Source organism: Kryptolebias marmoratus, linkage group LG3, assembly GCF_001649575.2.
Source record: "Kryptolebias marmoratus isolate JLee-2015 linkage group LG3, ASM164957v2, whole genome shotgun sequence".
Taxonomy (NCBI): domain Eukaryota; kingdom Metazoa; phylum Chordata; class Actinopteri; order Cyprinodontiformes; family Rivulidae; genus Kryptolebias; species Kryptolebias marmoratus.
The window spans coordinates 3,455,886-3,468,605 of NC_051432.1; the positions used below are offsets into that span (position 1 = coordinate 3,455,886).

Sequence of the window (12,720 nt, forward strand, 5' to 3'; positions counted from 1 at the left end):
TTCCACCTGTTCCCACTCACCTCGTTATCTGCAGTCTTAAAAACCCAGTCACTCTTCCCATACCTCGCTGGTCCATTGTCTAAGGTTTGTCTATTGTTTGTAGCTTCGTTTCTGGTTGTTTGTTTTCTGTCCTGCTTGTCCCTGTTTCTGTTCATGTTAGTTTTAGTTTGTTCTTTATTTTGTTTTGCTGCCACGTCAGCTTTTGTTTTGTGTTTCTTTATTTAATAAATTATTTTGTTAAATATGAGTCTGCGCTCTGGGTTCGCCTTCGTCACTCCTGTTCCTGACACTCACAAAGTTTCTATTTATGTCGACGTTCCCCTTCACGCCGCCAACCCAAACCCACCCAAACAAGAAAGAAAAGAGAACTGCCCTTGACATCCGGCTCTCTTACCACGGACAAACAACCAAAACCACGAGGACTCAAACATCCATATGGTGGAGATTTTTAATCGGAGATTTTTAAAATTTAAATTTTTTTTATATTTTCTTACCAGGCTGAAAAAGAAATACATCTGCTTATGTCCTCATCACTTCAATACTTAGCCCTGCAGTTTATGTATTCTTTCTTTTACAGATATTGAGGCAAAAGATGATAAGATGTATTTTTATGAGATCCTGCAAACGTTTTGCAAGATCCTGAGCTATTTTGTCCATTATTTGCTGGTGGTGGGAGAAGGGGAACCACACATTGTAGCAGAACAGAGGAAAGAGCAAACATGTTCAAATTTACAGGAGTAATTAATCATGAGCTGAAAGAAATGTACAGTAAAACACTTGATGGTGGAAAATTCTGTCCTTTGTTGGAACAAACATTTTACTAGATGAGAACATGGTGTGTCTTGGCTATTTGTAAGTATGGGCCGGTATGAGAGTCTGACAGCTTGATAACTTTGAACAAAAATGTCAGTTTCATTGTATTAAAACCAAAATTTCTAATACATGATGTATTTGCTCTTATTTAGAAGCAGAAGTGTGAATCCTAAGTAGTTTACTGATGTTACTAATTAATTATCTGGGTTATTATCCTCTGTAGAGCTTGCAGAAGGCTGTATATATGCAACCTGCTAACATGCCATTTATTTATTTTAATTTATACTGAGATGTTTAGCTTTGAGTATGATAGAAATTGTTTGTATTGGAAAGTTTCATTCTTGCTGGATGTGCTTGTAAAGAAAGTCATGATCTTCACACCCCACACGCAAACTGAAAATACCACAAGACACTTTGTAGCTGAGATAATAACAATAAACCTACTAAATAACATATCTGAATTTCACTTTAGTTTTTGTTCTTTAATAGGATCTGAGCCTTAAATATCTAATGCAGTTTACATGAATGCAACTACAACAGGCACACACACACACACACAGTCGTGGATTTGCTGGTCCCCTGTGGATCATTCTTGAGATCCACTAGTTGTTCAAATGTAAATGTAATACAGATATCCTTACACTTTCTCCAGACACCGGAGGCAAGAGTTTAAAGTTGAATTAAGGACTGCAGCTGCCCAGTCAGTGAGACAGAAAAATGACTAATGGCTGCCGCCACCCTGTTTCATGTCACATGTGGCTTCTTTCCTAAACAACATGCCTGGTTGTAGTACTTCTCACCAAATAACTCAGAATCAGTCCTCTGTCCAGAAAATAGTATTCTGAGAAATATCATTTTAATTTTCACTGGCAAATTGATAGCAGGTTTTTTTTTTCCTGACAGTTCTTCTAGTCAAACTATTTTGTTCACTTTTGTTTTCCTAATGACAGAGGCTCCACTTTTCCACATACTGTTAGGGCATCTGTCCTGATTTATTAAAACCTGGGTTTGAAATCAGTTCCCCTAAAAAGAAACAAACTTGAATTAAGCAAGTATTAATTTACTCAAAATCAATACTTTATAGAATCTTTGTTTTAAATAATTACAACAGCAAGTCTCTTTAGGTATTTTCTGACATCTTCGCTATCTGAAATAGAAATCCTCTGAAATGGCCAACTAAAGTGCAGTCTATGCTATTGAGACAGGAATTTGTGCCGCCATCTTGGCTTCTATTTCATGTTGGAACTGCAGCAGACTACGGATTTCTGAGGGAAAAAAGCTAGACTCAGACAAGAAATCCAATGTTTAACCATTAATTGTTATAAATATCTGAACTCGAACTTCAAAAAATGTGGTACTAAGTATATCTTTTTTTTTCTCTGGGAATCTTAGTCTAATGTATTGTAATATTACACTGGGGACCATCACACTTTCTACACCAGACTATATTTACTGTAAAACAGAGTACTGAGGGTTGGCTTATACCAGCTAAGATGAAAATATAATCAATATTAGTGGTATATTCTCTTAAATATTCTACATTACTGTACCTTTTATAGCCAAAATATGGTAAATAGTGAATTAGTTTATAGACAAAAGAACAGTTATCCATGTCTAAATACTGAAGTGCAAGAGTTAAGGCCTAAATATTTCCAGGATTATGGGGAAAAAGACTACATTGTACAAGTTTAAGTTATGAATCTAAAGGCCTGTTCCTACAAGACGTGTTTATTGTGATGGTTTAAAGCCATTTCAGGTCACAGTCCAGATTCTCATTGACATTTAGATGTAGTCTTTGAACAGGTCATTTCTACATGAATGTTTAATAATTAAATGTTCCCAAAACCACAGGGACTCAAACGAACAGTGGTCTGCAAAGAGGATGGTTAGCTGTTCAGTCTCAGCTTCAATCTTTCACATGTTGAAGAGTTTGTATTATTAAGGAGGATGGCTGTATGGATGTTGGTGAAACTGGCTTGGTGTTTAAAAAAAAAAAAAAGAAGTCTCATGGTTTTAGGAATTGATTTGACCCACATGCAGAAAAATCTCTAGAGGCAGAGAGAATCAGAAATAAAGCTTTACTGTACAAATGATAAATGTATGAGTTCTTTGTCAAGGGAAACTGGGAAATGGTGAAGGGAGACTAGAAATGGTGAGTATTTGTTAAACTTGGATGGAAAGGTTTGGTAGATGGACAACTTACAAAGGAAGGAAGAGTTGTTGGTTCACCAGGGAGAGGTGAGAGGAGTTTGAGGGGCTTGGGTCCAAGAGATGAACCTGGAGAGTACAGAGGAGCGATTTGGCCTTGTTAGAGTCCAGAGGAAGCCGATAGATGGTGAGGGTTGGAGGGCGGACAGGTCTTCGTAGCGAAGGCCTGATAAGTGGAGGTAACGGCTGCCAGTCGTGGAAGAGGAACTATGAATCAGATGATGAATGCTGAGAACCCTGAAGGCAACATGGAATTTGAACAAATTGCTTGTAGATCACAACGAATACCTGGTAGCAAACAAACTGGTTAGAGTAAAGGAACGGCTGAGAAGATTACTCAGGGAGACACGAGACTTCTAGGAAGGGTGGCTAGAGTACCATAAAGGTTAACACTCAGACATCGAGTGACTGGCAGTCTCCTCCTCTTATCCTGTGGCTTGGTGAGTGGTAATGTGGCTCAGGTGTGAGCAATCAGTGGAAGACCTGTCCTCTGGATGTGGCTCCATGGCTCCCTCTAGTGGAGAAAGAGAACCCAAACCCCTGCTCCCTAACAAAAAGTATCTCTTCTAACTATGTAGGACAGTGGTCTCCTGTTATTGTCAAGGGCTAAAAGAAATCCAGTTTCTAAAACAGGTCTTCTTCAGGAAATTCCCTGGTGATGCTTCTCTGTTGGGGTAATGTTTTCCCACTGACATGTTGTTGGCTTTCTGCCCGAGGCTTTAATAAAACTAGGAAAACTATTCTTTAAGACCATTCTAAAAAAGTAGGTTTGACACCAAAGAAATTTTTAAAAAAAGAAATGACATGTGGCTAAAGACTTTTGCACATCACTGTGTATATCATGACTTGCAAACAGGTAGAATAAAGTTATTTATTTTGGGAGAGTTTAGATTTTAAAAATGTAACAAGTTTTTATTTGTACTTTCTCATACAACAAAAATGAAAAAATTGGAATTGAGCACAACTTAAAAACAGGAAACGAAACAAAAAATTATTGTTTGATATGAGACATATTTGTTGCAATCTGTAGGTTGCATCAGTGACTTTCTGATGTGGACACCTTCAGTCATTGAACATATGTTTTTTATATCACTGAGCCCTGGCAACAACATCATTGGAGTAGTCTCGGCCTGTTGTGTTGGCATCCACGTTTTCATATGAATGAATGTTTCCGTCCCCCATATTGTAGGCTGCTATTCCTCCTTCAGAAAAACAAAAACAAAAAAAGAAGCGATGTTCATAAGCAAAGCGCTAAAAGCTGATACATCCAAACGTTCACATATTCAACAAAACTGACCCTTCAGCTGCTGCTCCTTGCTCCATCTGGGAAACTTTGTACGTATCTTATCAATAAAATCGACCAGAATTTGTGTCCCTTGGCGGAGATTTTCCTTGCTGTTCCAGTTACCTTCTGGAGTGTGTCCACCTCCTTTTGGGTTAACATCAACCTACAGAAATATGAAGGAAATTGGAGCAGTAGATGTCCAGAACTTTTATCAATGAGTCTTCAAATGATGTGTTTACAATTTGCAAGTGTGCTGTAAATTCTTAGATTAGTGTCCAGGTATCTTCTGACAGATAAATTGTTTGTCTTTTAGCAAAATATCTGATGATGATGAACAGGTTTTTTAATTGATATTTAGTCAGATTATCTAGGAAAAAGTGAGAAAGCCATCCACGACAAGAATCAGTGGTTTCTATTAAACATATGGCACATTTCCAGTTAAATCTGTGGAATATAAGATAATATTTATTATTGCCTGCTGCCAAAAGCAGAGCAATAATGTTTTTGCCTGTGTCTGTGTGCTTGTGTTCATTTGTCTGTCATGTTAGCAAATTATCCCATGTACCACTGGTTGGATTTGATCTAAACTCTCGCAAACTAATATTTGCGTGACACCCCGCACCATTAAGGGCCAGTTACAACACCTGTAAGACAACTTTCCATAGGAGAAGACCCAAGAGTTGTGTGAGTGTTTCACACCAAATCACCATTTAAATCCAGGCCTGAGGGGGTACCACGCCCTACTGACACGGGACCATTGGTGCGCCTGTCCAATATTCATTTAGTCTGATATTTTAATCAGTCTGATATTTTGGAGTTGTTTTCTGAAGTTAAGAAAATGAAACTAACTTTGTTATCTTAACCTCCCGTGGCTTCCAGGTCAAATTGACCCAAAGTTACACAGACTTATCTACCTCTCTCTCCAGAAGGGATAAGATAGCAACATTGTTAACTTGTTATCTAAAATAAAATCACCTGCATCAGTCCCCAGGCATTGTACGCCTTTCTCTGCGAGTCCCAGTCTCCCCAGCCATCTTTGAGAATGTTTCCAGCCCTGGACTCTCTGGAGATGATGGCGGCAATAAGAGCCGGATCGACTTCAAACTCATTTGCTACTTTGCAGATCATTGACTTGTATTTCTCCATTCTTCCTGCGTCCATCTTTGCCATTTTGTGAGAGGCACGTTCACCTGTCGAGATGAGCCGAAAGGTGGCCATGAGTCACGATCATAGCCTCAATACAACAAACGTGAAATGTGAACGATCGAAGGGAAAAATCCTGACCATTTCTGCTTCAGTCCTTACCTTTGTAACCCAGCCTGTCCTGTTGAGCCGTTTTCTTTGAAGCTCCAGTAGTTTTGACTTTTGTGATGTCTCCATAACGCCCAGAGGCCTCTGTGGATTCATTGAGACAAAAATAAGAGTTATTTTAAATGAATAGTGGTATATTGTACAACACTCCATATATTGTGATTTTTTTTCACTTCAAAAACACAGACCTTGAGTCAGGTTTTTAAACAAGCTCATGCTATACCATTACATAAACGTTATGTTTGGAGGAAGTATAAAAAAGTAATAATAATAAAAAAAGAAAAAGCTGTAAGGTTGCTCACCAGAATCATCATCTGCGCTGCTGGAGCTGGAATTTCCTCCCATGATTGTGAGTTTAACCTCCCTGGTTATTTATTTCCTGCAGGCAGCCTACCATTTGTGAAAGTTGAGACAAAAAGGGAAGATGTTAACGGGGGCTGCACTGCAGCCTCATTTCAGTGTTGTCTCAACAAAAAAAGAACGATTACACAATCTCACACTATGCTCATGTTCTGTCTGCACTGTCAACCATATTGTGGTGCACTTGTGGTGTAAAGTTTATATATTGGAGTTCTTGTCATTGCTTGTCTTTATTTGTCTCATTAGTTGTGTGAGTTTGGTTTGGACTTTACTTGAAGATGGGAGATCGGAAGACAATCTGTCAGACTGAGATCTACCAGAGTAGGGCAACAGGGAGCAGCTAAACACAAAGCACAAACCGAAACCAACACCTCAAGACCAGGAACAGAACAGACCGATATCACAAGACAATCAAAGCCAGCACGCTTCTATAGGCTGGGATGGATGACTACTGGGTAGAGGCAGGTTAGCTGAGTAATTGATAGAACCAAGCTGAGTTAAACAGTTTTTTTAGAGCAGAGAAAAATAGTCTGAGACACAAGAAAACAAGGACAAAATGAGCTAACTACAAAGAACTGACAAACTCAAAAATACAAAAAAAAAAATCACAAATCACAAATCAATAGACCAATCTGATCTGTGCGCATGCATAAAGTGCAGAAGTCAGATGGTAATTTGTAACAAAAGCAATTCATTTACAGCTTTGAGCAGTTTTAGGATCTTCATTCTAACTTTCAGCACTTTCCCAACCTTAAAAACAACACAAATTTCACATTTTAAGCACCCGTACAAATCCACATACACCTTTGATGTAGATTTCATACAATACCTGCATGGTTTAAACTTCACTTTGAAAGTTTCACAGGCCGTCTGCAGAGCCACAAGTTTCATACATCCTGATGTGTCAGAAGTGATGCAGACAGAAGTGTAAGTTTGTGTGTGTGTGTGTTGTGCAGTATCACGGGATGCTTTATTTGAAGTTATTTGCTGTGTGTGTTTAGCTGTGGCCCATACAGAGGGAAAGAGTGTGACCATCACACGACTGACGGTCTGTCTAGCTCATCCTGACACTGTATGACCACGATAAAGGCAAAGCAGAATGAGCCGTTAGCCAGAGGGATGTGTAGATAAAGACGAGCTAGCAGCCCTGGTTACACCCATGAATGAGTGAACATGCAACTCGTCCTCTGCAGAACTTCCTCAAACCACATCACTCTTCTTTTTGTTAAACCTGAAGACTTTGTACAGCGTAGGAAATGTGCAGCACAAAATGTTATGCAACCTTTACTCAATAAGTCCTCTCCTCCTACGGGCGTGATCTCATGGAAGAGCTCATGAGATGCATGAGATCTCAAAGTATGACTTGTGAATTATATGCAGCTACCACACCAAACTTAAAGTCAAAATCTGTAAAATTGCTATTTATGTGTTGACTAAGGTTGATTGGTTGTGGCGGCCACAGTTACTTAGGACGACGCTAAAAGTTAATCAATTGTAGAGCTGCATCCAGTGATTACTTTCTGAAAATTTCATTCAAATCTGCCCAGTGGGACATGAGATATATTGCTAAAAAGCAAACCAAGTTGACTCCAACAGTTAATGCCCAGTTTTTATGTAAATATGTTGTGTAACGTCGAACACTTGGAGTACGTGTTGTGAGTTGGTCTCAGCGACTACAACACAAAATTTAGGTTCAATATCTGCAAAATTGACCGAGTTCTAGACATTTATGTGTTTTCTAAAATCAGTTGGCTGTGGCGGCCATCTTGAGTTAGGATGACGCCAACAGGAAATAATTTGTAGATGTACATATAACAATTACTTTCTGAGAGTTTCATTAAAATTTGCCTCAGGGTTGATGAGATATTTTGCTAACAGAAAAGCAGTTTTAAAAGCAGATCTCAGACGCAGCTTCCTGGTTTTAACCATCTTTCTGTCCATGTTCTCATATTCTGTACTTTGCTCTCATTTTCTGTTTGCTCCATCCTGTAATTTCTTTTCTCTGCCCTCTTCTCTTTCTGTGTTGTCCTCCAAGATGCAACAATAAAACAGATTTTAAGTCAATGCAGCTCTAAATTAAACAAATTACATCTTCAAACTTTATTCTTACTTTATGTTTGCTTGCTGTAAGACATAACAGTATGAACACTTCACCTTTGCCAGTTTAATTTACAAAAGAAAGAAACAAAAGAAGGAAATGACGGCATTAGGGCATGTCTGATGAAAACAAGTTCAATATATTATTGAACAAAAACTCCTTACCGTATAGTTATTGCACAATTTCCTCAGTGTGCAGGTATGAAACTCAAACCAGAAATGTGTTTTTATTTCAGAATGTTTGGATTTTAACTTTCACTTTGACTTTCCTGTTGTTGTTTGGTGAAATATTTTTCACCACCTCTAGAGGTCCTTATTAATGAGGGTTTCTGTCAGCAGAGACAGAAGAAAGAACGGTGGAAACGATGTGTTTGATGACCAGTAGAGACAGAAAATCTGATCTCTGACCAGACGGTAATATGTTGGTATAAATTCTTAGTCATGCTGTGGAAAAAAAAAAAAAAAGCCAATGGACATCTTTTTTTGGTTTTGTTTTCTGAAGATGTTTTTATTACTCATCCAGGGAGCTTTTTAAGTTCAAACTAAAATCTGAACTTCCCATTTGAAAATACAATCGAATCGAGAGGGCAGTGAAGGAAGCCATCTTTGTCAGGCAAGAAAAAAACAACATTAAACAGAGGAGGAGGTCTCAGGTTTCAAGTTTCCAACACCCAAAAACAGTTTTGAACCTAATCCCCAGTCAGTTTTACTATGTGCACCAGGCCAACCAAGACCATAGCAACCATCAGGAGGGAGGGGAGTGGAAGTGATTTGCATGTGAGTTCAGCTTGCAATAGACAGAGCAGCTCACCTCAGTTTTAAAGGTTGACACTTTGCACTTCCCAGTTTGGACTGATGAGAAGGGAAACCTGTTGGTTCTGACCAGGAAGAATCAAAAATCCTTTGGCAGATTTTCTTGCATTTCTTTGTTTCTTTATGTTTTATTCACTGATAAAATTCTAGCAAGTACAGAATCTGAAAATACTATTGCGTCTACTTTCTTATAGCATATAGTAAAAAAAATAGAATATAATACTCTTTATTAAAAAAAATAAATGTGCAATTAAAAAACAGTGAACGGTTCAAAATCTGACAAGTTTTTAAAAATGCACAAGCTTTGTTTAGATTCCTTTATACTTTTGCTGCTTTTGATAAAAGCTGTTTAGTAAAAGCAGGAAGACTCAGCTGGGCATTTGGAAATCTACATTTTTTATACTTGTTTTTTTTCTTCTTCTTCTTCTTTTGTGGATGAATTTCACATTTTGTGACCCTCACTGTCAGCCAGTTGGCAACAGCAAGTGTAAATTATTTATAATTCACTTTAAACAATGTCAGAGTTGTCGATTTTATTGTAACAAATACCGTCTGACCTTTGACTTTACCCGTGAACAAATTATAAATACTTTGTTTTAATGCTGGCTCTCAGTAATGTTGATGTACTGTATCGATGCAAGTTTATTAGAAATTACATCAGGATTCACATCAGGTTTTTCCTGAACATAAGTTCGGCCTTCAGTACAATCATCTCCCAGATTCTGATCATCAAATTACTGCCGTCTGAACTATGACCACTTGTCTGTATAAATCCATGGCATCTTGTCTTCCTCCATCACCCTAAATGTCGGTGCTTCCCAGGGCTGTGTCCTGCAACTATATTTTAAAATGTATAGATGTGACAGCAGTGGTGGGACTGATATCGCACAATGAGTCTTCATACCGACAAGAGGTGGAAGATCTTGTGGTCTGGCGTGAAGAGAATAATCTCTGGAGAAGTCAAATAAGTTGGTCATTGATCTCAGGAGAAACGACACACCTCCCCTGTTCATCACTGGATCAGCTGTAGAAATGGTCCACAGCCTCAGATATCTTGGAGTCTACGTCTCCAGGGGCTTGATGTGGTCAATTAACACCTCATGTTTGTACAAGAATAATGGAGGCTTTGATGAGACACTAAGGCCTATTTCACTCAGGTGATGATGGGGATACCACAACAATGGAAGAATTTGTATCTTGTTAATTATTGAGAGGAAATGGTATCAGTGTTAAAACTTTAAAAACTTCAGTTCATTCAAAACAACGCTGCCCGACTTCTTACAAAAACCAAAAATCATTAGCACAACACCCCAGTCCTGCACTCTCTTCACTGGCTTCCTGTCCCTGCCAGAATTCTTACAAGATTGGTCTTTTGACTCAGCAGTGTATATATGGCAATTCTCCCACCTACCTTAAAGAACTGCTCCTTCCATACAATAAAACTCGTTCTCTCCGTTCCTGCAATTCCTGCCATTTCCAAATTCCCAGAACAAAGCTAAGCACCACGAGGGACCGAGCCTTTTGTGCTGTTGCTCCTCAACTGTGAAATTTACTTCCAAACCATCTAAGGGAATCGCTGACTGTAGAATCCTTTAAAAAACGTATTGCAGCTTTTTCAACAAAAAAACAATAAACTAGTTCTTCCTACATCATAAAATATGTTGAACAAAAATAAGAACTGTCTGTGTGCATACTTGAATCTTGTTTTACTCTGTCAATTGCAAGGCTAACACCATAGCTTTATTGGGGAGATATGCACTTATTTTACTCATCAAATAACACCTTAACAGTTAAACAGTTGAATCACGTAATTGTCCTAAGTTTGATTTTCACTGGGTGAAGTCTTAACTCATCTGAAGAAAGTTCCAATTTGTCATGATGAGAAACAGCTGTGTTGCCTGCCCAAGTAATTAATTTACCCACCTCATGGCTGCCTCTTTATTTGGTGTGAGGAACCATGGGAGTTGTTTGGGTCCTGGTGAGCTGTGTGCTGACTGGTTGGCTTGCTGAAGGTTTTGTTGTCTTTTCAATTATGATTGTTAATGAATATTATGACACAGTAGAAGTATAGAGGTATAATCTCTCACAAAGTTTTTAGTAGTTCATGTGATTGGAAAAATGTTTTTTAATGAAATACTAGTGTGTCATGCCGTGGTTTATTTTTTTTTTACACATTTGTGTTAAATAAAAGTTTTATATCCACAGGCACTGGTCTATCAACTCTTGGGACAGGAAAAGCTGATGAGATGCAGAGTAACAAAGGTAAAGACACTACGGCTGAAAGAGACTGCAAACTGCTAAACTAACTTTATATTTGTGATGTTCTAGACCGCTCTCCAAATATTTTTGGAATAAACATCACTTTGTCAAATCCATGGAATGTTCTACAATGACTGCCAAAAATGGTAAGCTGTTTTTGTTTTTTAAATAAATATGATAGGAGTGGGAATTGAATGTGGGGTAGAACCCTTTTTAACTGGTATGTTCAATATATGTGGACATGAGAATTAAAGTTCAGTTACTTCGCAGTGCAACTAGAAATGGACGCTTCAGCATTACTTCAAAACATGATCATAAGACCAATGAGACAAGACGCCGGCACCAACCAGGCCGTGGCCGCGTCCGACGCCGGCACCAACCTGGCCGCGGCCGGCACCAACCAGGCCATGGCCGCGGCCGACGCCGGCACCAACCAGACCGTGTACACCCAACATCATTCTAAGGCAGCAGTCTCCAATCCTGTCGTCGAGGGTCACCATCCTGCATGTTTTACTTGTTCCAACACACCTGATTTGAATCAGTGGGTGATTAACAGGCTTTTGCAGAACATGAGGTAATTTAACCACTGAATCAGGTGTGTTGGAGCAGAGAAACAAGTAACACATGCAGGATAGTGGCCCTCGAGGACAGGATTGGAGACCCCTGTTCCAAGCAGTTTAAAAACATGGAGTATGAAGGTTCCCCCCTCCCTCCAAGTTTCCTAAGATTAAGTCAGGGCACAGTCTGGTGCCTTTAGATGAACTAATGGCTTCTTCATAAAAAGATTAAACTAAGACACCTGGAGGACAACACCAGCACCAACCACGTTTACAAATTGGCTTTGGGTTAAAAAAAACCCTGTCCAAAGCAATTGTCATTGTTTTAACATGCTGTCATTGTGCGTTGAACACATCAGCTGCTGAACAGTTGTTGCTTTTAACAAGGTTTTATAGTTCCCTGGTTTAAATACTGACTTGACTGACTCAATTTTCTTTAAAAAAAAAAAGCTTTCTCACAGTGAGCTTCTGGTCTTTAAAACTGCATGAACATCTTATTGTATCAAGGAGGAGTTACAATCAGGATGACATTTCTAAATAAGTGACACATTCTGCTTTCTTGACCATCACTGCATCTTTCTACTTCATAAAATGAGTTAACTTTCATTCTAGACCACAAGGTGCATACTGTTCCTTATCTAGGTTTTTTGGTAATATTTGGAAAGAGGGTTGGGTTTTTTTGTTTTAAATATAAAATTAGATCAATTTTTAGCCAAAAGAAACATACTTTAATAAAAATTTGCTGTTTGACTTATAGAAATGATCACTGACAAGTTATAGAAACGGTGTTAGATTTCTTTTATTTAGATTTGTTTTTTGGAAAGTTGTTTAATGTTTCCCTTCATCTTTGTCTTAGTATACACTCCTGATCAAAATCTTAAGACCAGTCAAAAAATTGCAAGAATTTGCACTATTGGATCTTAAGAAGGTTCTAAGTAGAGCTTCACAATGTTAAAGGAAAAAATCAGTGCAAGAGACAAGAACTTTTGAGCGGGGAATTTTCTGCAAACTGCATTT

General features: G+C 38.5%; 1 protein-coding gene and 1 long non-coding RNA gene across 2 annotated transcripts in view; one reads left to right on the forward strand and one right to left on the reverse strand.

Moving 5' to 3' along the window:
• Positions 1-3,879: 3,879 nt before the first annotated feature.
• On the reverse strand, positions 3,880-8,497 carry LOC108242708 (lysozyme g). Its single transcript, XM_037975023.1, has 6 exons — positions 8,240-8,497; positions 5,920-6,007; positions 5,612-5,701; positions 5,282-5,496; positions 4,319-4,469; positions 3,880-4,223 (listed from the first exon to the last, which is right to left on the reverse strand). The coding sequence occupies exons 2-6, from the start codon at positions 5,960-5,962 to the stop codon at positions 4,111-4,113; spliced, it is 612 nt and encodes a 203-aa protein (XP_037830951.1). The 5' UTR covers positions 5,963-6,007; positions 8,240-8,497; the 3' UTR covers positions 3,880-4,110.
• Positions 8,498-10,647: 2,150 nt separating this feature from the next.
• LOC112450918 overlaps positions 10,648-12,720 on the forward strand; it is a 12,972-nt gene continuing 10,899 nt past the window's right edge. Inside the window, exons 1-3 of the long non-coding RNA XR_003039651.2 lie at positions 10,648-10,899; positions 11,093-11,149; positions 11,216-11,292. This is a non-coding gene — a long non-coding RNA (uncharacterized LOC112450918). The remainder of the gene's footprint in view (positions 10,900-11,092; positions 11,150-11,215; positions 11,293-12,720) is intronic.